The sequence below is a fragment of the Carcharhinus amblyrhynchos genome, chromosome 2, assembly GCF_965287045.1.
Source record: "Carcharhinus amblyrhynchos chromosome 2, sCarAmb.v2.hapA, whole genome shotgun sequence".
Lineage (NCBI taxonomy): Eukaryota > Metazoa > Chordata > Chondrichthyes > Carcharhiniformes > Carcharhinidae > Carcharhinus > Carcharhinus amblyrhynchos.
In genome coordinates, this window is record NC_137325.1 from 57,952,531 (window position 1) to 57,975,362 (window position 22,832).

The window sequence follows — 22,832 nt, forward strand, 5'->3', positions numbered from 1 at the left end:
ACAGAGAGCTCCCATTTCAACACCTCAATTAACGTGTACTGTTCGACCAGAATTTTAAAAAGTGGATCTCTGTCTATAGCAGCATGTGATGGATGGTACACACGGGTTTACGAAATACATTTTTTAGTTTTGAATGTCAAAGTATAGATAAAGATCAAATACACTGTCATAGTTAACCTTCACCACATTTTCAAAACGCACGCTCTTAAAATAAAGTTTCTGTTCCTTGTGTACACAAGAACACATATCACGCGATACATGCTCTCAGCATGTGCTAGGAGCAGGCGCAGCGTGCCTTATCCTTGTTTTTTTTATATATAGTCTATACTATACTTAATCCTCATTCACATATCATAGAAACTAAAAGGCAATTTAACATGACCAATCCACCTAATCAGCATGTCTTGGACTGTGGGGGGAAACTGAAACACCCAGAGGAAACCCATGCAGACACAGGGAGAATGTGTAAGCTCCACACAATCACCCTAGATCAGAATTGAACCCGGGTCCCTGGCGTCGTGAGGAAACATTGCCAACCACTGTGCCACCCTTTATCTTCTTCAGTTTTACGACAATTTATCGGGATTATAATGAAGCATTATTAATACACACAAGAAACGTCTAATATTTTAATACATGGATAATTGAGAACGATTAAAGATGCACGAATTGAAGTATCTCCGCCAATTGATTGAACCCAGAATCTGATTGAAGTGCCTCTTATTTTTAAATATTAACCCTCCTTAATGGATAATAAATGAAAAAGCAAAATATTGCAAATGCTGCAAATCTGAAATAAAAACAGGAAAAGCTCCAAGCATTCAGTAGGTTTGGCAGCATCTGTCACGAGAGAAGCAGAGTAAGTTTTCAGGTCTGTAACCTTTCATTAGAAGATATATCCAAAAGGTTGCAGTGTGCATTAATGTGCTAAAGATTTACTTGAAAGAAATACTACCTGACACCTAGGAACTGAAAGCTGCATATGATGTACCCAATTATAAAATTGCTACCAGTCCAAAAATGAAACAATGGATGCCAGCAGTTGTGCAAGAATGATGTTTAGTAAACCAGTTCATAACTGCAGAATTATAGTCCTACAAACACTTCCGACAAGGATTACTAATGTTCAAGAATGCAAATTCTGTCTGATTTCACTCCTCACCCCCTCCCACCCACCTAGAACAGTGAGTTGAATGATAAAATGTTCCAACTGCCACTCTGGTTGAGAGCAGCTAGCACCACACATCAGGGACTGGATCCGGATGGCTCAGCATCACTTCGCAGCATGCATTTATAAACTTGGTCAGGCAACTTTTTAATGTTGTTGCTGAATAATGTAGTGTTGAATTGCAGTAATATAATGAATATTACACCTTTCTTCACAAGTGTTACTGTTTGAATACACTGCATACATCTAACACAACTGCAGAAATACTGCCAAAGGATAAATCATTAGGGCATCTGGTTAGCTCAGTTGGTTGAATGGCTAGCTTGGGTTTGATTCCTGTACCAGCAAAGATTGACTTAGGAGCTGTCTCCTTGTCCTGCTGGAGACTGTCAACTGAAAAAAAATTACCAAGAAAATGGCTCAGGATAAAGCATCTGCAAACAATGAGCCAAGGGCATGCTTTCTGGCACAGCACACAATATTACATGATAAGTCATTACCTTCCACCTTATTTGAACAGAGTTCTTTGGCCTTCTCTCTCACCATTTTGGGGATAAGAACATCTTTCTCCACATGCCGAAGGTGATTCGTGCCTGGAAGAAATAAAAGTGGTAATTTTAAATGTTAGCTTAGTAGATAGCAGAGAGTGGATGAATGCTGGGATTTCCCCTAACATGTAGATTTGCTGATTAGGATATCGCAAGTTTGTGTTTGCTGGCTTACACCCCATTTTGAACAAGGGTGTAACATTTGCAATTCTCCAGTCATCTGACATCCTTGTATCTAAAGAAGCCTGGAAGGTTAGCACTAGTTCTTCTGCAAAGTTCCACTTTCACTTCCCTCAGTAATCTTGGATGCATCTCATCCATTCCTGGTACTTTACTGATTTTAAATCAAGGTATCTTTCTCAAACCTCATTCTCAATTGTAAATTAGCCTTCTGTACCAGTTACCTCCACTCTCACCTCAGCCAGTGTAGCATCTTCTTCCTTTGTAGAGACAGATGTTGCACTCATTTAATACCTCTGTTATTTTTCCTGCCGATATATCTTTCTTTTATTCCTAATCAACCCTATTTCTTTCGCTCCTGTATTATTATTTATATGCTTATAAACCTTGTGATTCCCTTTAGCTGTCAGTCTCTTTTCATGCTCTCTCCTTGCTTTTCTTCTCCTCAGGTCCTTCTATATTCAGCCTGATTCTTCATTGATAATATTCAACCTTACATTTATCATATGTGCACTTCTTTCTTTTTCTCTTCATGCCTATCACTCTTGTCATTCAGGGTGCTTTGGATTTATTTGTCCTACCTTTACCCTTTCCCTTTGAAGGTTGCTCGTTGTTCAGCCACCAACTTTTCTGCCAACATTGACAACCAATGACAAAGATAAGAAGTTTAAGATGCAGCAAACATATTTCAAAGGAGTTAAATTCTAGATTAAGAACTGAAAACTCCAGGGTACCAATACACAATGTAGATCAGACAGTAAGTTAAAAGTTAGGATTGTCAATGAATGACTCGAAGGAGTGGAAAGGAGGGTTTTAGATTCCTGACACATTGTGGTAATTTTTAGGGTGAAGAGAAGGCTATATAAATGGGATGGCCTTCACCTGAACTGGAGGTGTCCCTGTGGGAAGGATATATAGGGCAGTGGTGAAAGATTTAAACAAGTTAAAGGTGTGGGAGCAAGGGGTGGGGAAATCCATACTATGTCAAAATGTGAGAGAAAAAGAGCAGGACAACTGGGCAGGATGAGGTCAGTTACCCAGATAAGAATTCTGAAATGGAATCTGTAGCAAAACAGTAGTACAAATTCAGTTATATGTATGTGGTAGTAGTTTTTACAGGGACCTGACTGAAAACTAAGAATGATTGGGAACTAAACATTTCAAGCTATAGGATCTTTAGAAAGAACAGGAGAATCAGGAAGGGAGGAGTAAAACAATATTGATAAGTGGAAAGAAGGAATCTCAATAATGGTGGCCAGACAGTAACATTTTAGGCTAGAAATTAAGGAACAATGAAGGATGCAAGAATCTGCTGATCTACAGATATCCTGATAGTAATGATATAGTGGGTGGAGGGAAAACACCTCCACCCACTATATACGTGAAACTTAGCAACAAAGATGCAGGTATAATAGGACATTTTAATTTTCATAGACTGAGGAAACCAGTTAAAGCAATGTAAAGGCATTTTATAAAATAATGTTTTGGGCACAGTTTACTAAACAACAGGCCAGATCTTGTAGTAGAAATAATAAGGCTGTCAGCATTCAGGCTCCGTGATACTCAATAATAATTTTTCAATTTGATTAACAAAAAACAGTTACTTTCTCATTCACAGGTCCCAGAAGCTCTGTGGAGGGTGTTGCACTTTTTGGGTAGTTGTTTAACAGAACCTCTGCGAAAAGCTCATAAAGTTTATAGGAAATGCAAATGTAAAATTCACTGCCGATCATAACCACTGGCCAAATATGCTTTGGAGTCAATAAGGAAATAGGTCATACAAAAATTAATAGCACATAAAGAACCTGAATTTGTGGACAATCTGACAACTAGGGCAGAGTGACCATAATATTATTGAATTGGATCTTATATTTGAGAGGAAGAAAAGAGAGCCATAACCAAAGGTTTAAATTTAAGTTAAGCTTCTTCGAATTGCAGAATGAATTGACCACAGTAAACTGGGTAGAGCTGCTATTTGAAAATATTCAGGTAATAGAAAATCAGAAAATACCATTAAAAGTAGTTAAGTAATCATGGTCAACAAATGAGGTAAGCCACCATAATAAACTAAAACAAGAGGCTTATACAATTGCTTCAAAAAGGGTATACACAAAGAAATGGGAAGAGATATCAAAGTCAACAGCAAAAGTTTTTATATACATATTAAGATAAAATAAATAGTAAAAGAAGTAGCCCATTAAATATTAGTGCAGGCAAGACTGTAATAAGCGATAAAGGAACAGCAGACTTGTTAATTGAATATTCAATCTGTTTTCACAATGAAACTATCAACAGTATAAAGAAATCCAAAATAAATTAATTGGTGAATTCACCAATTATACTGAATTCATGTGGTGCCTAAAACTGGTTGCAGTACTCCAGATGGCGTTTAACCAAGGCTTTGCACAAACTAAGTAGTACTTCCTGCTTTTGTATTCCTGTTCCCTTGAGATAGTGGTCAACATTATCAAGTGAATTTAATATAAGTAACTAAAATGCTAATGTGAGCAATAATGGAAATTAAGATAGACAAATCTTTAAGACCTGATGGTTTTCATTCCAGGAAAGTAAAATAAATAGATAAATAAATTGCAGATACATTAGTCATAAATTTTCAAAGCGCTTTAGCTTCAGGAGTTGTGCTCTTCAATTAGAAGGTGGCAAAAGTTACACCATTATTTAAGAAGATGGGGAGGAGAAATATGGTAACTAACTACAGATCTAACAATTTAAAATTAACTGTAGTGAGTTACTAGGCACCATCAGAAACATTTAACGATCTCTTGGACAAATATTAGCTGATCAAAGAGTTATTGTGGATTTTTGAAAGTAGGTCATGTCTGACTAGTTGAATATTTTTGAGGATAGAGGATTGTATATAGATAGCGTCTACATGAACTGCCAGAAGGCATTTGGTCAGGATCCACACAAAAGATCATTAGCAAAAATGAGAGTGCACTAAACTGAAGATAACTTTGTGATCAGGTTGGGAGGTAGGAAGCAAGAGGGTAGGGTTAGAGGGTCCATATTCTGATTTGATTGGTTGTGACACGTGGTGATCCCCAGGGTTCTGTACTGTGGCTGCAGCATTTTTTTAAAACTATATCTATGAATGAATTGAACAAAAAGAGGGATAATAGTATATCCAATTTTAGATGCCACAAAAATTAATTAGGTATTGGCAGGCAAAAGGCCTAAGTGTGGGGGGAAAAATTATGGCAGAGTTCAATGTGGGGAAATGTGAGTTTATTCACTTTGGGTCAGAGAAAGACAAATATTTTCTTAACGGTGAGAGACTAGAAGCTTTGAAAGAGCAAAAGGGATTTAGGTGTTCTTGTACATAGATCACTAAAAGCTTGTGTATGCTACAAAAAGTAATCACAAAAGGCTAATGGAATGTTGACCACTATCTCAAGGGAACAGGGATACAAAAGCAGGAAGTAATACTTAGTTTGTGCAAAGCCTTGGTTAAACTCCACCTGGAGCACTGCAACCAGTTTTAGGCACCACATTTCAAGAATGATATAATGATCTTAGAAAAAGTAAGTATAGCACAGATTCTTCAGAATGATACTAGGGCTGAAAGAGTTAAATTGTGAGGGCAGGTTGCATAAACTTGGCACGCATTCCCTTGAAATTAGAATATTTGGAGTGATCTAAGCTATTTCAAACGACAATAATTCAATTGGGTAGATATAGAGAAATTACTTTGGTGGGAAAGAAGGCATGATCTACAACCACAGCGCCAGGGACCCAGTTTCAATTCCAGTCTCGGGTGACTGTGTGGAGTTTGCATGTTCTCACCGTGTCTGTGTGGGTTTCCTCTCTATGCCCCGGTTTCCTCCCACACTCCAAAGATGTGCAGGTTAGGTTGATTGGCCATGCTAAATTGCCCCCTAGCGTCAGGGGATTAGTAGTATGTGGAGTTATGGTTTTAAGGCCAGGCTGGGATTGTTGTTGGTGCAGCCTCAATGGGCCAAATAGCCCCCTTCTGCACTGTAGGGATTCTATGATGCTATGATCTTAAAATTAGACCGAGGAGCAAAATCAGCAAGAAATTTCTCCACAAAAAGGGTTGCAGAAACCTGGAATTTGCTCCATTAAAAGGCAGTGGGTCAACTGAAATTTTCAAGACTGAGATCAGTAGATTTTTGTTGGATGACAGTGTCAAAGCAGGTAAATAGAGTTGAGATACAAAATCAATCAAAAAACAAAACAGGCTCAAGTGATTATATAACCTAGATTTAGTCCTATTCTTGTCCACACATGAAAACTAGTACACTGCTTAAAAACAGCATCTTTTCATTGCACATCCACATGCACACAAGTTTATTTTTCCTTCCTATTGCTGTTGTGGCTTTATAATACTTAAAAAACTAAATAATTCAAGCCTTGTTTACTGCACTTAAACTTACAATCACTTTCAACATTTTATTAAAATCTTGAGTAATAACATTAAATGCACTTGTAATTCCAAAACTAGTTGTTACTAACTAGAATTACTAATCTTGAAAATGTAAAAGTTAAAAGAATTAACAAGATAACAAGCACTCCTTTCAAAATAATGATAGCCAATTTTGTCAACTGAGCTAGATGTGTGTGTATGGCACTATTGTACTGACAGCCTTCAAGTTTGTATATTTCTGATTATGCCAGTTGATTAATACAGAAATTCTAGTCCTTTATGTACAAAATGATTCTAGGTGTAGGATACTTTAAAGAATAAAACACTTGAAATCAATTACAAATTCCTGACATATTCAGCCAAATCTTCCTGGGAAAATAATGGTGATTAAAAAAAAACACAATTATTAATGGAATCAAGTGGCCAGCAAGCTTAGGTGAAGAAGAGGTACATAGTGGATTGTGAATTTTCAGAAGTTGTTGGTTAATTAAGCACATGCACTACACAAATGACATCTCAATGACAACTTATCTTCATTTGGTGCCTTTAAATAGAATAAAATGTCTCAAGGCACTTCACAGAAACATAAAACAAAATATAAAATCAAGCCCCATAAGGAGACAGCAAAGAATGAAGTGTGGTCAAAGAAGTTAGGTTTTAAGGAGTTTATTAAAGGAGAGTGAGAGATAGCAGGGAGGGAATTCTAAAGCTTAGGGCCTAAGTACTTTAAGGCAAGGTCACCAACAGTGGGGCAATTAAAATCAGGGATGCACCAAAGGCCAGATTTAGAGGGGCACAGATATCTCAGGCTGGAGGAGATAACACAGAGAGAAGAGCAAGACCACAGAGGAATTTGAAAATAAGGATGAGAATTTTAAAATTAAGAGATTGCCTGGTTAGGACTTAATGTAGTTCAGCAAGCATAGGTGTGGTAGGTCAAAGCAACTAAGTGTGATTTAAAACAAGGGCAGTGTTTTGGGTGATCTCAAATCTACAGAGGATAGGATATAGGAGAACAATAGTCAAAGTTCGTGATAACTGGTGACCTTAGTGATGGCGTGAATATATAGTTGACATCTTACATAACATCATTGTGTAAGTGACAATAATCTTGCAGATAGACAGATTTACTCTTGGACTTGCTAAAGCAAGGAATGGAATCGGTAGCTGGGGAATGACATTTGGAATAGGGCCTAAAAACAATAGCTTCAATCCTCCAAATATTTATTTGGAGGAATCACAGAATCCCTACAGTGCAGCAGGCCACCATTCAGCCCATCAAGTTGTACTTACAACAATCCCATCCAGGCCCTATTCCAGTAACCCCATATATTTACCCCACTAATCCCCCTGACACTAATGGACAATTTGGCATGGCCAATCCACCTAACTCGCACATCTTTGGATGGTGGGAGGAAACCGGAGCACCTGGAGGAAACCCAGGGATGCAGATGCAGATGCAGGGAGAATGTGCAAACTGCACACAGACAGTGACCCAAACTGGGAATCAATGCTGTGAAGCAGCAGTGCTAACCACTGTGCCACCATGACGCCCCATCTGCTAATCTAGTACTGAATATCAGCTAAGCAAAAGTGAATGAATTGAGAGAGGTGATGATGAGGTAAAGTAGGATATCGTCAACATGTGAAAACGAACACTGTTTTCAGATGATGTCGCTGAGGAGCAAACAGAATAAGAAGGAGGAGGATGAATAGTTTACCTATGCCACAGTCACATAGGATGTCACATTTGATTTGATTTATTATTGTCACATGTATTAACATATAGTGAAAAGTATTGTTTTTTGCACACTATATAGACAAAACATACCATTCATAGAGAAGGAAACAAGAGAGTGCAGAATGTAGTGTTATAGTCACAGCTAGGGTACAGAGAAAGATCAACTTAGTGCAAGGTAAGTCCATTCAAAAGGCTGACAGCAGCAGGGAAGAAGCTGTTCTCGAGTTGGTTGGAACGTGACCTCAGAATTTTGTATCTTTTCCCCAAAGGAAGAAGATGGAAGAGAGAATGTCTGTTGAGGGTGGAGTCCTTAATTATGCTGGCTGCTTTGCCTAGGCAGCAGGAAGCGTAGACAGAGTCAATGGATGGGAGGCTGGTTTGCGTGGTGGATTGGGCTACATTCATGACCTTTGGTAGTTCCTTGCGGTCTTGGGCAGAGCAGGAGCCATACCAAGCTGTGGTACAACCAGAAAGAATGCTTTCTACGGTGCATCTGTAAAAGTTGATGAGAATTGTAGCTGACGTGCCAAATTTCCTCAGTCTTCTGAGAAAGTAGAGGTGTTTGTGGGCTTTCTTAACTAGCGTGCAGCATGGGGGGACCAGGGCAGGTTGGTGATGATCTAGACACCCAAAACTGAAGCTCTCAACCCCGTCTACTTCATCCCCATTGATGTAGACAGGGGCATATTCTCCTTTATGCTTCCTGAAGTCAATGGCAATCTCCTTCATTTTATTGACATTGAGGGAGAGATTATTGTTGCAGCATCAGTTCACCAGATTCTGTCTCATCATTGTTTACGATCCTACCCACTACGGTAGTGTTGTCAGCAAACTTGAAAATCGAATTGGAGGGGAATTTGGCCGCACAGTCATGGATGTCTAACGAGTATAGTAGGTGACTGAGAACACAGCCTTGTAGGACACCAGTGTTGAGGATGATTGTGGAGGTGGTGTTGCCTATCCTTACTGATTGTAGTCTGTGAGTTAGGAAGTTCAGGACCCAGTTGCAGAATGAGGTGCTGAGGCCTAGGACATGGAATTTGGAGATGAATTTCGTGGGAATAATAGCGTTGAAGGCTGCACTGTAGTCAAGAAGTGAGCCTGACATAGATGTCCTTGTTAACTAAGTGTTCCAGGATTGAGTGCAGAGCCAAGGAAATGGCGTCCGCTGTGGACCTGTTGCTGCGGTAGGCAAACTGTAGTGGATCCAGCTAGTCCGGGAGGTTGGAATTGATTTGTACCATGACTAGCCTTTTGAAGCACATCAAAATGATGGATGTCAGAGCCGCCGGCCAATAGTCATTAAGGTACACTGTTTGGTTTTTCTTAGGTACCAGGATGATGGCCATCTTCTTGAAGTAGATAGGGACCTCAGATTGTTGTAAAGAGATGTTGAAGATGAGAGTGAATACCTCCACCAGCTGAACTGCGCAGGATCTGAGTGCACGTCCGGATACCCCATCTGGATCAATTGCCTTCCATGGATGACGTTCAAGAAAGCTGCTCTGACATCTGCAGTGGTGACCCCAAATACAGGTTCATCCAGGGCGGTGGGCATGCTTTTGCTGACCTCTTGTTCAAAATGAGCGTAGAATGCATTGAGCTCATCAGGGGTCTGCTGGAGCCAGCGATTTGCCTAATAACTGCCGTTTCAGAGCTGTTGCAGAGGCAGAACCCATACACAATTTTAGGAAAGACAGGCACAGATTTGAAAGATAAAAGCAATACATTCAAGGGCTTTGGAGAGAAAAGGAATGTTGAAGAGGGTGTGGTGGTTTGTAAGGATGCTGAGGTCAAGGATTGCTTTTCCTTTCTGTCTCTCAATTCATGTTTTTCTTTCCCTGATTGTATTTCTCTTTCTATACCTGATTAAAATTTTAATTTATTCTTCTTCCTTCTTTCTGTGTCTTTCAATCTCAATGATTAAGGAATCTGTTTCACCAGGGTCCCAGATGTTTTATTATCCTCACCACATCACTTTCAGTTCACACTTCTAGCAGGTTATAGCACAAATTATACATTCCAATTGAAGAGCGCAACAAAAGCACACTCAAAGATGCTTTGACTCTTGCAAGATCTGGTTCATTATCTTAAGTTACTGACACAATACTCAAACCAATGTTTTACTCCCCACACTAATATTATGCATTTTTATATTGTTCCTGGGCATTTTGTGATAGAATATACTTTGTCCACCCAATTTTCTCCCCATTTTGCTTAAGACACGGATGATGGAATGATTCATATCCATAACTACCCTTTGACATTGCAACCAAGAATTCATTAAGTATTAACTGCAAGGTACATCATAGCCAATCTGATCCTGTGCTCATCCAGCAAGCACCTGCCTGCACTTTCTAAAGGAGAAAGCAATTAAGAATAGGGAATAGCCGGTTTTCTATTCCCAAACTCTGGTTGCGGATGCTAATCAGCATTTCAACTGCCATGATGAGATCAGGTAACAAGATTAGACCAAGATCTTTCCTGTATAGCTGACCAATGGCCTGGGCAAGGATCATTATAAGGGAAGGTACAATTTAAGAAGCATCCCTAATAAAACTGTAATGAGGTTTGTCAACAAATTGATACATTGGCATACTTCAAGAACCAGATCTTAACAAAGCATCAGTTCATTTGAGGAATAAAAAATGTACTGAATTAACTCAAACGTAAGAAATAAGAGTGTCATGTATCCAATTTAGAAACCGGGAAAGAGGAGAAAAAATTCTGAATTACTGATTGTAATGCTGTATATCCGATAGTTGAGGTCACCAAAAACTGGAATAAAACAACAGAGCAGCTATTAAATTAATCCATAATCAATGGCAGCTTTGATTCACCTATTGTTTACAAAATTCTATATTCAAGCAAAATAGTGGTATGCTATTAGCAAGCACACAAAATGATGTACATAATGTTGATCCATGCATGTGGCAATATAATAATCTCTGAACGTTTTTTGAAAAATAGGAAATTAAACAAAAATGAATGTGGCAAAAAAAAACAAAACTCTGCTTTGAGTAAAAGGCTTCATCTATTACTTTCCTACAAATAGGAATAGTTTCCTCCGCTGTAGTAGCTCCATCTCCTGCTAAACTATGGCTTTGGTCATCTAACTTTTCTCCTCCGTGTGTGCAGTTTTTGTTTCGCTGAAGCATTCTGCAATGGTTTACTACATCAAACATGTAAATAAGAAATTAACAGAGAAAAAAAGGACAGGAGGAAATTTAACTTACATTTATTTTAACGTCTTAATATCTCTCTCAGGATGTAGCTTTAGACTTGAAATCAAAGGAATAATTTGAAATAAATCTCTGTTGAGTCGTCAAGTACATAAATTCAAGCGGTTATTCTACGTGGAAAAAAAGTTGTAAAAGGAACTTTCTGGATTTTGTTTGTGTACAACTTACATTGATTGGTTTTAAGTAACAGAAGTGGTATAGGGTGCAGTTACAACGTGAAGACTCAAGAGCAAAGGGTTTGTGTTTGTATTGATGTTGCTTATAGTTCATTTTCAACATTTATAGCAAGAGTAAATATATTTTTAATTCAGACTGCTAACATATGCTTAAAGTCTAATAGATATGCCAGACAACTCGATCTTTACTTCATTTAACAGAATGCAAATAGGTTAAATGCTGGGATTGTTTACTGGGGTTTCAAAAACAGAACACTTTCACAAACAGAGAAGTAACTGTTTACTGCAGACAAAACTTTGAAACTGTCAATGTGTTTGTCACTAGAACATGATCATGTTAAAAGGAACAACTTGGTGTCTTGTCACTCAATGTAGAACTAAAGGTTCTACTGATAACCCACAGCCTCTTACCCTCCTTTTAAAGCAACTGACCAATTAGAATCAATAAGCAATTAAGAGATTAATTGAAAATGGAAATCCGAAAAACAAAAAATGCTAGAAATGCAAAAGGAGGTTGGTAAATATCTGAAAGATGAAGATACATAAACATTTCATCAGGTGAGCATTGAATTTGATTCAAGATCCAGTTCATTAGCCTTTCTCTTGCTGTGCATTTCAAGAGCACTTTAAAAACGCACAATTAAATGTAATCCATTTTTTAAAATTCAGTGAGCATTCATTATAACTGCAGTTCCAGTACTATCAAACTTACTTGATGAATGTTAAAACAAAAATCCATAAGCATTAATTTATTATATAACAGTCTATATCATTTTCAATGTTCTGGAATTAATTTAAACTTGATCCAAACAATGCCCATGACAAAAACATACTATCATAATTGATTGTGTTTCTTGATGGATGCTCATTAACATTTTAAAGAATGAACTAATTTTGCAAAATCTTTATGACATATGCTATATTGTGCACCATGCCATAATTTTTCTATAATTACAAAAGTTAAAGGAAAGATCAGTGCCCTGTAGAAATAGTTCATAGAACTTCAGTTTCTTGCCACTTAATCATCGCTTTTAATCAAATTTTCACCTTTCTCAGTACTGAATTTCTTGCACATTTTGTTCTGAAACAGATCCACAATTTGGTTAAAAATAAATTTTGACAATCCCCAACGAAGCTAAATGTTCAGCTTCGTGCAAGACATTTTCAGAATATGATTTAAAAAGCAATTTAAAGGATCAAAGTAATTTTACAAGGATAATTATTTAAGTTGCAACTTGGCTGGTTTAATATTTATGAGAAAGAGAAGTCCAATCATGGTAATTACGGAGGAGCCTCCTTGCCATCGGCCATAGGGAAGATCACTGCTAGAATCTTTCTGAATTGCTTCTTTCCAGTGGCTGAAGAGCCTGTGAAGTTTTTGCCCATCAAGGAACACCACAAACTTGATCTTAACTGGATGGAAAATCTGAGAAAAATGCATAAAAACAGCCCAAATGCTGACTTTTTCCAACTTTCTAAAAGCCTTTAACTCTGTCAATCACAAAGGTTAATGAAGGATCCTCCTCAAATTCGGTTGCCCTCAGAAATTTCTCCCCATCTTCTGCCTACTCCATGATGACGTGCATGTTATGATCCTCACCAATGAGACCACTAGAGTCCCTCTGAGGGAAGACTGGAGTCAAACAAGGCTCCATCACTGCACTAACTTTCTTCACCATATCCAATATTACAAAAATATTGTACCTCACCTCCAGCAAATTATCCACAAGCATAGGCAATTTATATAACATATAGCAAACTATTTGACCTACATCACCTTCAATCCAAAAAATAAGCCATTCCACCCTCAGTCATTGAGCTCCAGTAAGCAGATGACATTTATGAGCTCACTCAGAAACTCAATTCCAAAGCACATGAGAAAATGGGCTTTTCCCTATAAACCCAAAAAACAATGGTCCATTTATAACTAGCTCCCACAGCACACCTTCCTATTGATTACGATCAATGGTAAGATCCTGGAAAATATGGAGTATTTTCCATATCCTCAGAGCCTCTTCTCAATGAAGGCAGACATTGACAACAAAATTTAATATGCCGGGCTCAGTCTTTTGGATGAAGAATAGAGTATTTGATGACTAGGACCTCAAACCCAAGATTACAGGTCATGGTATACCAGGCAGCAGCTATCTCCACACTTCTATATGCTATGGAGACTTGGACAATCTACAGCAGGCACCTCAAGGCACTAGAGAAGTATCACCAGCAGTGTCCTTGGAAGATCCTCTAATTCTGTTGGCAAGAAAACATCGTCCAATAGCAGAATCGTCTCCAAGACCAACTTGCCCTGCATCAAAGGCGCTAATCAGACAAAACCAACTCCACTAGGCAGGGCTGTTGTTCCCATGCCTGACATCAGATGACCGAATCAACTGTTCTCAACTCAAAACTAGGTCGCAGCAGGAGACACCCAGGGAACTCATGGGATTCCCTAACCCGTGACCAAACAAGATGGAGAAGGTTCATTTGGGAAGGCACCAAATGCAGCGAGAGGCAGCAGCAAAGTGGAGGCATTGGAAAGAGCATACAATCTTCAAACAACTCATCAACTCGACTATCTGAGCACCACCTGTCCTGCCTATAACAGAGCGTGCAGACTGTGCACTGGATTTATCACTTATCTCAGATCCCTCAGACCGGAATTGAAGCAAGTCATCCTTCAGCCCGAGAGACAGTCTAAGAAAAGAACATGTTCAGATTTCCTTGCAAATGCAATAAGTTAGTAGTTAAGGAAAAAATAAAGTGCAAGGGAATGGAGACAAGCAACACATTGCTATATTTACCAATCAGAATTAAATGCAAATAACAAAAAAGGAACTTTACCCCTCGCAAAAATTCAGGCCTGCAAGAGTTCTGGTGAATACAGATAACAGGTTGGGTAATACAAAAGGCAAACTTTCACTTGCATATTGCTTGTTCCCTTATCAGGGTAGCACTGCACTTCCAAAAAACATGTTTCGAAGTGCAGCTACCATTGTTAAGTAGCAGTCAATTTATGCACAGCATGATTCCACAAACTATAAGATAAATTAACAATATTGTTTTATTTGTCCATTTTTTTGCACTGTGCTAATTACTGCAGAACTACGTATTCAAACAGAGTAAAATAAATGCAAAATAATGGAGATTTCAGACAATAACTACATTTAGTTTTGAACACCAACTCATCAGTCATCATGAGATCTTGTTACAATGACATCAAGAATACACAGGCCAATGTTCTTAATCACAATATCATTCAATCACAATAACCCAGTTATTGCCAGGGGCTGCTCACAAAATCATAGAATCGTTACAACACGGGAGGAGGCTATTAAGCCCATTGTGTCTGCACTGTTTTTTTGAATGAGTATTTTATAGAATCATAGAAACTCTAGTGCAGGAGGCCGCCATTTGGCCCATTGAATCTGCACCGACCACAATTCCACCCAGGCCTTACCCCTATAACCCTACATACTTAGCCGCTAATCCCTCTAACCTATGCATCTCACCACTCTAAGGGGTAAATTCACCTCGTGCCATTCTTCTGCCTTCTCCCCATCTCATTCAAATTGTATTTTTTCATTCTCAGGCAGTGCATTCCAGCTCCTAGCCACTTACCAAAACAGAACCCAGACATTCTAGCACTTCTAATGCATTTAATGCTGTATTATTAAAAAATCTTCGCAAAAATATGTATTTGTTGTTCAAAGGCTATGTCAGTAACTGTAATGATATGGTGATAAGATTTTTGCCAAATCAACCAAAGTAGAATGCTCTATTAACCACTGTATCATAAAGCCATTACAATATTAGCTTTATATTCTGGAGCAATCCTGGCCTACAATCAATTCCCAAAGGTGACAAAGATCAATGTCAGAGGCTGCAGCAATCTACTAAAGGGAACAGCTCACAAATGTGCTAAGTGCTACTTTCAAAGCATCAACATGGGAACACAACAGGTTAGTAATTTTATCACAGATTTTAAGACTGCACCAAAAAAAGTTTTAAATATAGACAGAGCTTCCTGTGGCTTTTCTTGACACTAGTGATCTGACTTCACAGCAAACTGTCACTAACCCAGAAAGCACCAGGTCTTATCAAAAAGCCTATTCACCCTTTTGCTCTATGTTAGTCACACACACAGCTTTCTATGAATCTTCTCAGAACACTGCTTCCCTGGAGAGAAGGTGCAAAGATAAGACTGAACAACTGATTTGTGCTCTGCATCAAATATGTATCTAGCGCAAGCTACTGAAATGAAAAAGATTCAATTTATTCAAATGTATCCTTGCACATAATATATTTATAATGAAAATGTCTAACTCAGTAGAACACCTGCTTTAAAACATGTTAATAGCTGAAGAGAAAAAGTTGTTTCTTATTGCAGCACTACAATATGAACTTACATTAAATCTTTCAGATTTACTATTTGTAACGTTTAAGCAATTATGACATTCTCAATAGAAAATATTAAAAGTGGTGCTTAAAAAGCCAACTACGTTCCTAAACTTAATTTACTAATAGCAAGCAGTTTACTTTAAAAGATAATGGATCTTGATTAAGATGCACGTTCAGAAATTTTAAACTCTTAGCCGGCAGATACATTAATCCCCTCACTTCCAATGGATTGATTCACCGACAAAGCTATCGGCTGAATTGTAAACATACTCTTCATGTTCTGAAGCTGTTACCACAAATTTTGAATAGAACATGGAGAAACTGTGGATGCTCCAAGGGGATTTGACAGCATGTGACATTCTCTTCCTATTTACCTATAAACTATTTTGTTTGACTGTGTTAATATTGGCAGTGATTAAAGGATGGAATACAAGAACATAAGAATTAAGGTTCAAGGTGCAAGAACTGAATTTAATCTTTGAAGTGTAAATAAAGCTTTATGACTTACTTTCTGTAATTTAAATGTTGGCTCTTGCATAAAAGATATCACAAAAAAAGTTGCAATTTGATTTAACAAATGTGTGTGACAAGCTACATTGATTGGTAACAGGATAATTAATTATGTGGATAGGTGAGGATGTGGGCCAGGGGTTATCACATCTGAACCACTCCTGTTCATAGCAGATACACCAAAATATCCTGAATGCCGCACTTAAACACGATAAGTTAACACCCTGAATGCAGCACTTAAACAAGATAATTTAACACAATCAAGTTTTCTGATATGGTACAATTTAAAACATTTACTAATGTAAATGTAAATTGGGATGAAATGTGAAACAATTTTTTGTCCCTTTCATGAGAAACTACATGGAAGCAATGTGTAAGATTATTCTATGAAAAAGCGATCTACAAAAATGCTATCATTTTCATTGTAAAACTTCATGGTTTAGTTCTAGATTTAATTAAAGGACAACTTGCAAGAGAGCCAAAATTTCCTTCAACAGCACGCTGAACAAATGCAGCCAATTTTGTGCTACTGACCCCCATGACCTGGTGTGTCCTAGATTCAAATCCTGCTCTGTGCTGAGTGCAGTAAAAAGTCTGACAACACCAGGTTTTAGTCCAACCGATTTATTTGATAATACTCACAAGCTTTCGAGGGGACTGCCTCTTCGTCAGGTGAATGGAGAGTTCTGGCCTCAGACAGGGCATATAAAGCACAGACAGTTTAGAGATTACTGATTAGAATGCGAATCTTTACACCTAACCTGCTGTTCAAGACCTGAAGTGGCTGACAATGTGAGTGGAAGGAGCACTGATCACAGGTTACAGAGATGTGTATTGTCTCCAGACAGTACAGTAAGTGAGGTTTTGCAAACCCAGGCAAGTCACGGGGGTTACACATAGTGCGACATGAACCCAAGATCCCTGTTGAGACTGTCCTCATGTGTGCGGAACTTGGCTATCAGTCTCTGTTCAATGACTCTGCGCTGTCGTGTGTCGTGAAGGCCGCCTTGGAGAATGCTTACCCGAAGGTCAGAGGCTGAATGCCCGTGACCACTGAAGTGTTCGCCTAAAACCTGGTGTTGTCAGACTTTTTACTGTGTTTACGCCAGTCCAACACCGGCATTCCCACATCTGTGCTGAGTGAACAGGAGACAGTCCAACTGGCCTGAGTTTTCATGGGGTTGGGGAGAGGGGGAGAAACAATGTTCGCTATCCACTCACTCCTAAAAATACTAATGTGTGGACATCAGGAAAGCACAAGTTAGGGTCAGCAGTGATCCTGTCCATGACTAAAAATATCACAAACACCACTATTTAGTTTAACTCATAAATGAAGATCATTTAAGTAAGGTACAAAAAAAAACTAATAGTTCTATAGGGACCATCTCCCTGCATACATACCTTCAATGGAGTGGCCCAATGAAGGCAAAGTATGTATACAGTTCTCATTACTTTAAAATATGTTTGACAGAATGAGACCTGTTTAAAAGTATATTAATGTTTGAATTGTGGTAAATGAACAGTTGAGTAATGAAGGTCACAGAAGAATACTGAAGGTGCTTTTTGATAAAGAAACCACAGTAGAAAATACATGGATCACCCAGGATAAATCAGAGGATATATAATGTAATGCACAATATATTGTCAGGGTTTCCAACTTAAGGTGATTATGTAGCAGGAGATTGTGCAGCAGGGCATTCGCATTTGGAAACACAGAAGTGAGCCCCACGATCTGATAGGGCTGATAACAGACTGCTAGGTTATGTCAACACTAAAGCAGAAAGGAAGAGAGTAATTTTTGGGTATGGAACAAATGGGAACGAATTCCGAAGGGAGAGAAGGATGCAGGCTGTGGCAATGTAAAAAGGGTAAACACAGCATAGAAGCATTGGGATAACAATGGCATGGTAGAGGAGCACAAGGGAGTAGAATTTTTGGATGAGAAAAGAAATCAGGAAGGGAAGCTACAATGCACAGTGATGAAACATAATGATGTGCGATTCCTCAGATGTATAAAAGTCATAAGAGTTAAAAAAAACACTTTGAGCAGTATAAGAGTGGTGTAAAACAGGAGAGTGTAGAAGAAGTCGGGGCAAGAGAGGTACAGGTATCAATGCAAGGAGAGACAAAGATGGCTTTATGGACAAGTGATTAGTGGTGGAAACTTTGGTGGTGCATTCATTCTCATCTCAGCACTACTGGACCATTGTGTTTTCTATTTTAATTTCAGATTGGATTAACTACTTGTTCTGCTCATCAATGGATCTAAGTATTGCCCAGCCACCACCATCCACATCCTGGGGATCGTTTTGATCAAAAAAACCCAAATCAACACTGAACCATCTTAAAGAAAGGAACTAAGGTAGAGAGGGAGAGAGCTTTATGAAGGGAATTCCAGAGCTTAGGGCCAAGACAGCCGAAAGTATATCCACCAATGATGGAACATTGAAAAATCAGGGATGCTTAAGAGGCCAGAATTAGGGGAGTTGTTTGACTGATGGAGATTAGAAATGATCAAGGCTAGACCATGGAGGGGCGTGAAATGAGGAGGATAAGAATTTTAAAATCAATTGCTAACTGGGATCCAATATAGGTCAGCGAACACAAGGGTGATGAATAAATGGGACTTGGTGCAAATAAGGACATTAGCGGCAAAGATTTAGATGATTTCTAGTTTACGGAGATGGAACATTGGGGGTGGGGGGGGGGCGGGAAGGAGGGTATCCAGAAATGAATTGTAGTGGTCAAATCTAGAGGTGACAAAGACATGGTCAAAGATTTCAGCGGTAGATGAACTGAGCTGAGCTGAGGCAGTGGTGGAATCAGGTGATGTTACAGAGGTGCAGATAACGTGATAGCACAGATATGTGGCCAGACACTCATCTGCACCAACTCTTAGAAAATTAGATATCAAGAAAAAAATCACAGCAAATTCTGGTTTACTGTATAACACTGAATCATCTGTGTTTGTTAACTTTTGCTGCCCTTTGCAAGCATACACATTACTGTAATTAAGTCACTCAGACAATCATTCACATTTTACCAATATGCAGTAGTCCAATTTATTCTATGACCGATATAAACTGTATTCTTATCACGGATAAGTTTGGAGATAATTTTTTAAAAAATCAATTGAAAGTTTTCATATTTAAGAATATGCTTCTCATCAATCTTTGATAAACTGGCCATTTCCCTCATACCTATGGAAGCACCTACAATCAACACAAGCACATTAGGTAGCTTTAATTTAGAACCATAGAAAATTACAGCTCAGAAACAGGCCTTTTGGCCCTTCTTGTCTGTGCCGAACCATTTTTTGCTTAGTCCCACTGACCTGAACCATATCCCTCCACACCCCTCTCATCCATGAACCCATCCAAGTTTTTCTTAAATGTTAAAAGTGACCCCGCATTTACCACTTTACCCGGCAGCTCATTCCATACTCCTACCACTCTGTGTGAAGAAGCCCCCCCACTAATATTCCTTTTAAACATTTCTCCTTTCACCCTTAATGCACGCCCTCTGGTTTCTTCCTTCCTTAGCATCAGTGGAAAAAGCCTGCTTGCATTCACTCTATCTATACCCATCAAACTCTTATACACCTCTATCAAATCTCCCCTCATTCTCCTATGCTCCAGGGAGTAAAGGCCTAGCCTATTCAATCTCTCTCTGTAACTTAGCTTCTCAAGTCCCAGCAACATCCTTGTGAACCTTCTCTGCACTTTTTCAACCTTATTTACATCCTTCCTGTAACTAGGTGTCCAAAACTGTAAACAATACTCTAAATTCAGCCTCACCAATAATAACCTTACCATAACACTCCAACTTTTATATTCGATTTATAAAGGCCAATGTACCAAAAGCACTCTTTACGACCCTATCCACCTGTGATGTCACTTTTAGGGAATTCTGTACCTGTATTCCCAGATCCCTTTATTCAACAGCACTCTTCAGAGTCCGACCATTTAACCTGTATGTTCTACTTTGGTTTGTCCTTCCAAAGTGCAATACCTCACACTTGTCTGCGTTAAATTCCATTTGCCATTTTTCTAGTTGGTCTAAGTCCCTTTGCAACTTTGAAAACTTTCCTCACTGTCTGCTACACCTCCAATCTTTGTGTCATCAGCAAATTTGCTGATCCAATTTACCACATTATCATCCAGATCATTGGTATAGATGACAAACAGCAATGGACCCAATAACCATCCCTGCGGCACACCACTAGTCACAGGCCTCCACTCAGAGGAGCAATCTTCCACAACCACTCACTGGCTTCTTCCATTGAGCCAGTGTCTAATCCAATTTACAACCTTCCCATCTATACCCAGCGACTGAACCTTCCTAACTAACCTCCCATGAGGGACCTTGTCAAAGGCTTTGCTGAAATCCAGGTAGACAACATCCACCACCTTCCTTTCATCCACTTTCCTGGTGACCTCCTCGAAAAACTCTAAGATTGGTCAAACATGATCTACCATGCACAAAGCCATGTTGACTCTCCCTAATAAGTCCCTGTCTATCCAAATATTTGTAGGTCCTATCCCTTATCACACCTTCCAATAACTGGCCTACCACTGACGTCAAACGTCCTGGCCTGTAATTTCCTGGATTTCTTTTGGAACTTTTTTCAAACAACGGAACAACATGAGCCACCCTCCAACCATCCGGCACCTCCCACGTGAATATTGACATTTTAAATATGTCTGCCAGGGCCCCTGCAAGTTCAACACTAGCCTCCCTCAAGGTCTGTGGGAATACCCTGTCCGGTCCTGGGGATTTATTCACTCTGATTTGCCTCAAGACTGCCAGCATCTCCTCCTCTTTAATCTGTAAAGGTTCCATGACCTCCCTACCTGTTTGCTCAATTTCCGTAGACTCTATGCCCGTTTCCTCAGTAAATATGGATGCAAAAAACCCATTTAGTATCTCCCCCACCTCTTTTGGTTCCATACAGTCTTCCACTGTAGTCTTCAAGAGGACCAATTTTATCCCTCACTATCCTTTTGCTCCAAACATGTCTATAGAAGCTCTTTGAATTTTCCTTCACTCTGTCTGCCAAAGCAACCTCATGCTTTCTTTTCGCCCTCCTGATTTCCCTCTTAAGTAGCTTCTTGCATTTTTTATACTCCTCGACCATCTGATCTGTTCCTTGCTGCTTGTACATTTCATACAACTCTCTCTTCTTCATAATCAGTGTTACAATCTCCCTCAAGAACCAAGGTTTCTTATCCCTATTTACTTTGCCTTTAATCCTGACAGGAACATACAAACTCTGCACTCACAAAATTTCTCCTTTGAAGGCCTCCCACTATCCATTTACACCCTTATCAGAGAACAGCCTGTGCCAATCCACACTTCCCAGATCCTTTCTCATTTCATCAAATTTGGCCTTTTTCCAGTTCAGAACTTCAACCCGAGGACCAGATCTATCCTTATCCATGATCAGGTTGAAACTAATGGCATTATGATCACTGGATCCAAAGTGTTCCCTCACACTCACTTCCATCACCTGCCCTAATTCATTTCCCAATAGGAGATCCAGTATCGCATCCTCTCTAGTTGGCACCTCTATATACTGATGTAGAAAATTCTCCTGAACACGTTTAACAAACTCTACCCCATCTAAACCTTCAACAGTGTGCGAGTCCCAATCTATATGTGGAAAATTAAAATCCCCTACTATCACAACTTTCTGTTTCTTGCAGTTGTCAGCTATCTCTCTGCTGATTCGCTCTTCCAATTCTCACTGACCGTTGGGTGGTCTATAATACAACCTCATTAATGTGGACATACCCTTAATTTATGAACATTAATTATAACATTGTTCTCTTAAAATGTTGTTCCCATTTAACATCATAAAATTCAAAAAGCTGCACAGGCCAACCTGTGGCAGTATCATGGAATGGCAAATCATAGATTCATGTGAGCTATTCTTCAAGGCATGACTTCTGGGGTAACACCTAGTGTAGATAAGGCACATATTTCCTCAAAGTGGGGATAAATGAAATAAGGAATGTGCTTTTGTATAGGGCCTTCTGTATCTTCAGATTATCCCAAAGTGCTTCACAGTCACAATGTTTTTGATGTGGAGCCACTTTGGTTACATAATAAAACTCAGCAGTCTACTTGCAAATGAGTAAATTTGTACAAGTCTCTTTAAGTGACTAACATGATTTCTATGAACATCTCACAAGCAGGTCTCTCAGCTATTTTCTCAGCCAAAATGGATGTTTTATATGCCGAAACTATTAGATCAAAATAAAAGCTTCAACCCTGCTCCTCACCAATTTCAATATGACAAGAATAGTGAATCAACTAAAGGTTAGAATGATCAAAACTGTTAGAACTACTATTGGAAGGCAGAGAGTTTGTGAGCTGCTGAAGTAATGTACTTTCTCTTTACCTCTAGTAAAGAAAAAGATCTAATTTCTTCATTGGCTCCATAGATCATGGGGATACTCAGC

At 38.9% G+C, this 22,832-nt stretch overlaps 1 protein-coding gene across 1 annotated transcript in view; it reads right to left on the reverse strand.

The window, feature by feature from the left end:
* The window catches only part of cmc1 (C-x(9)-C motif containing 1), a 68,388-nt gene that overhangs the window by 38,818 nt on the left and 6,738 nt on the right, over window positions 1–22,832 (reverse strand). Inside the window, exon 2 of the mRNA XM_080206261.1 lies at window positions 1,669–1,761. Coding sequence (XP_080062387.1) covers window positions 1,669–1,761 — 93 coding nt within the window. The remainder of the gene's footprint in view (window positions 1–1,668; window positions 1,762–22,832) is intronic.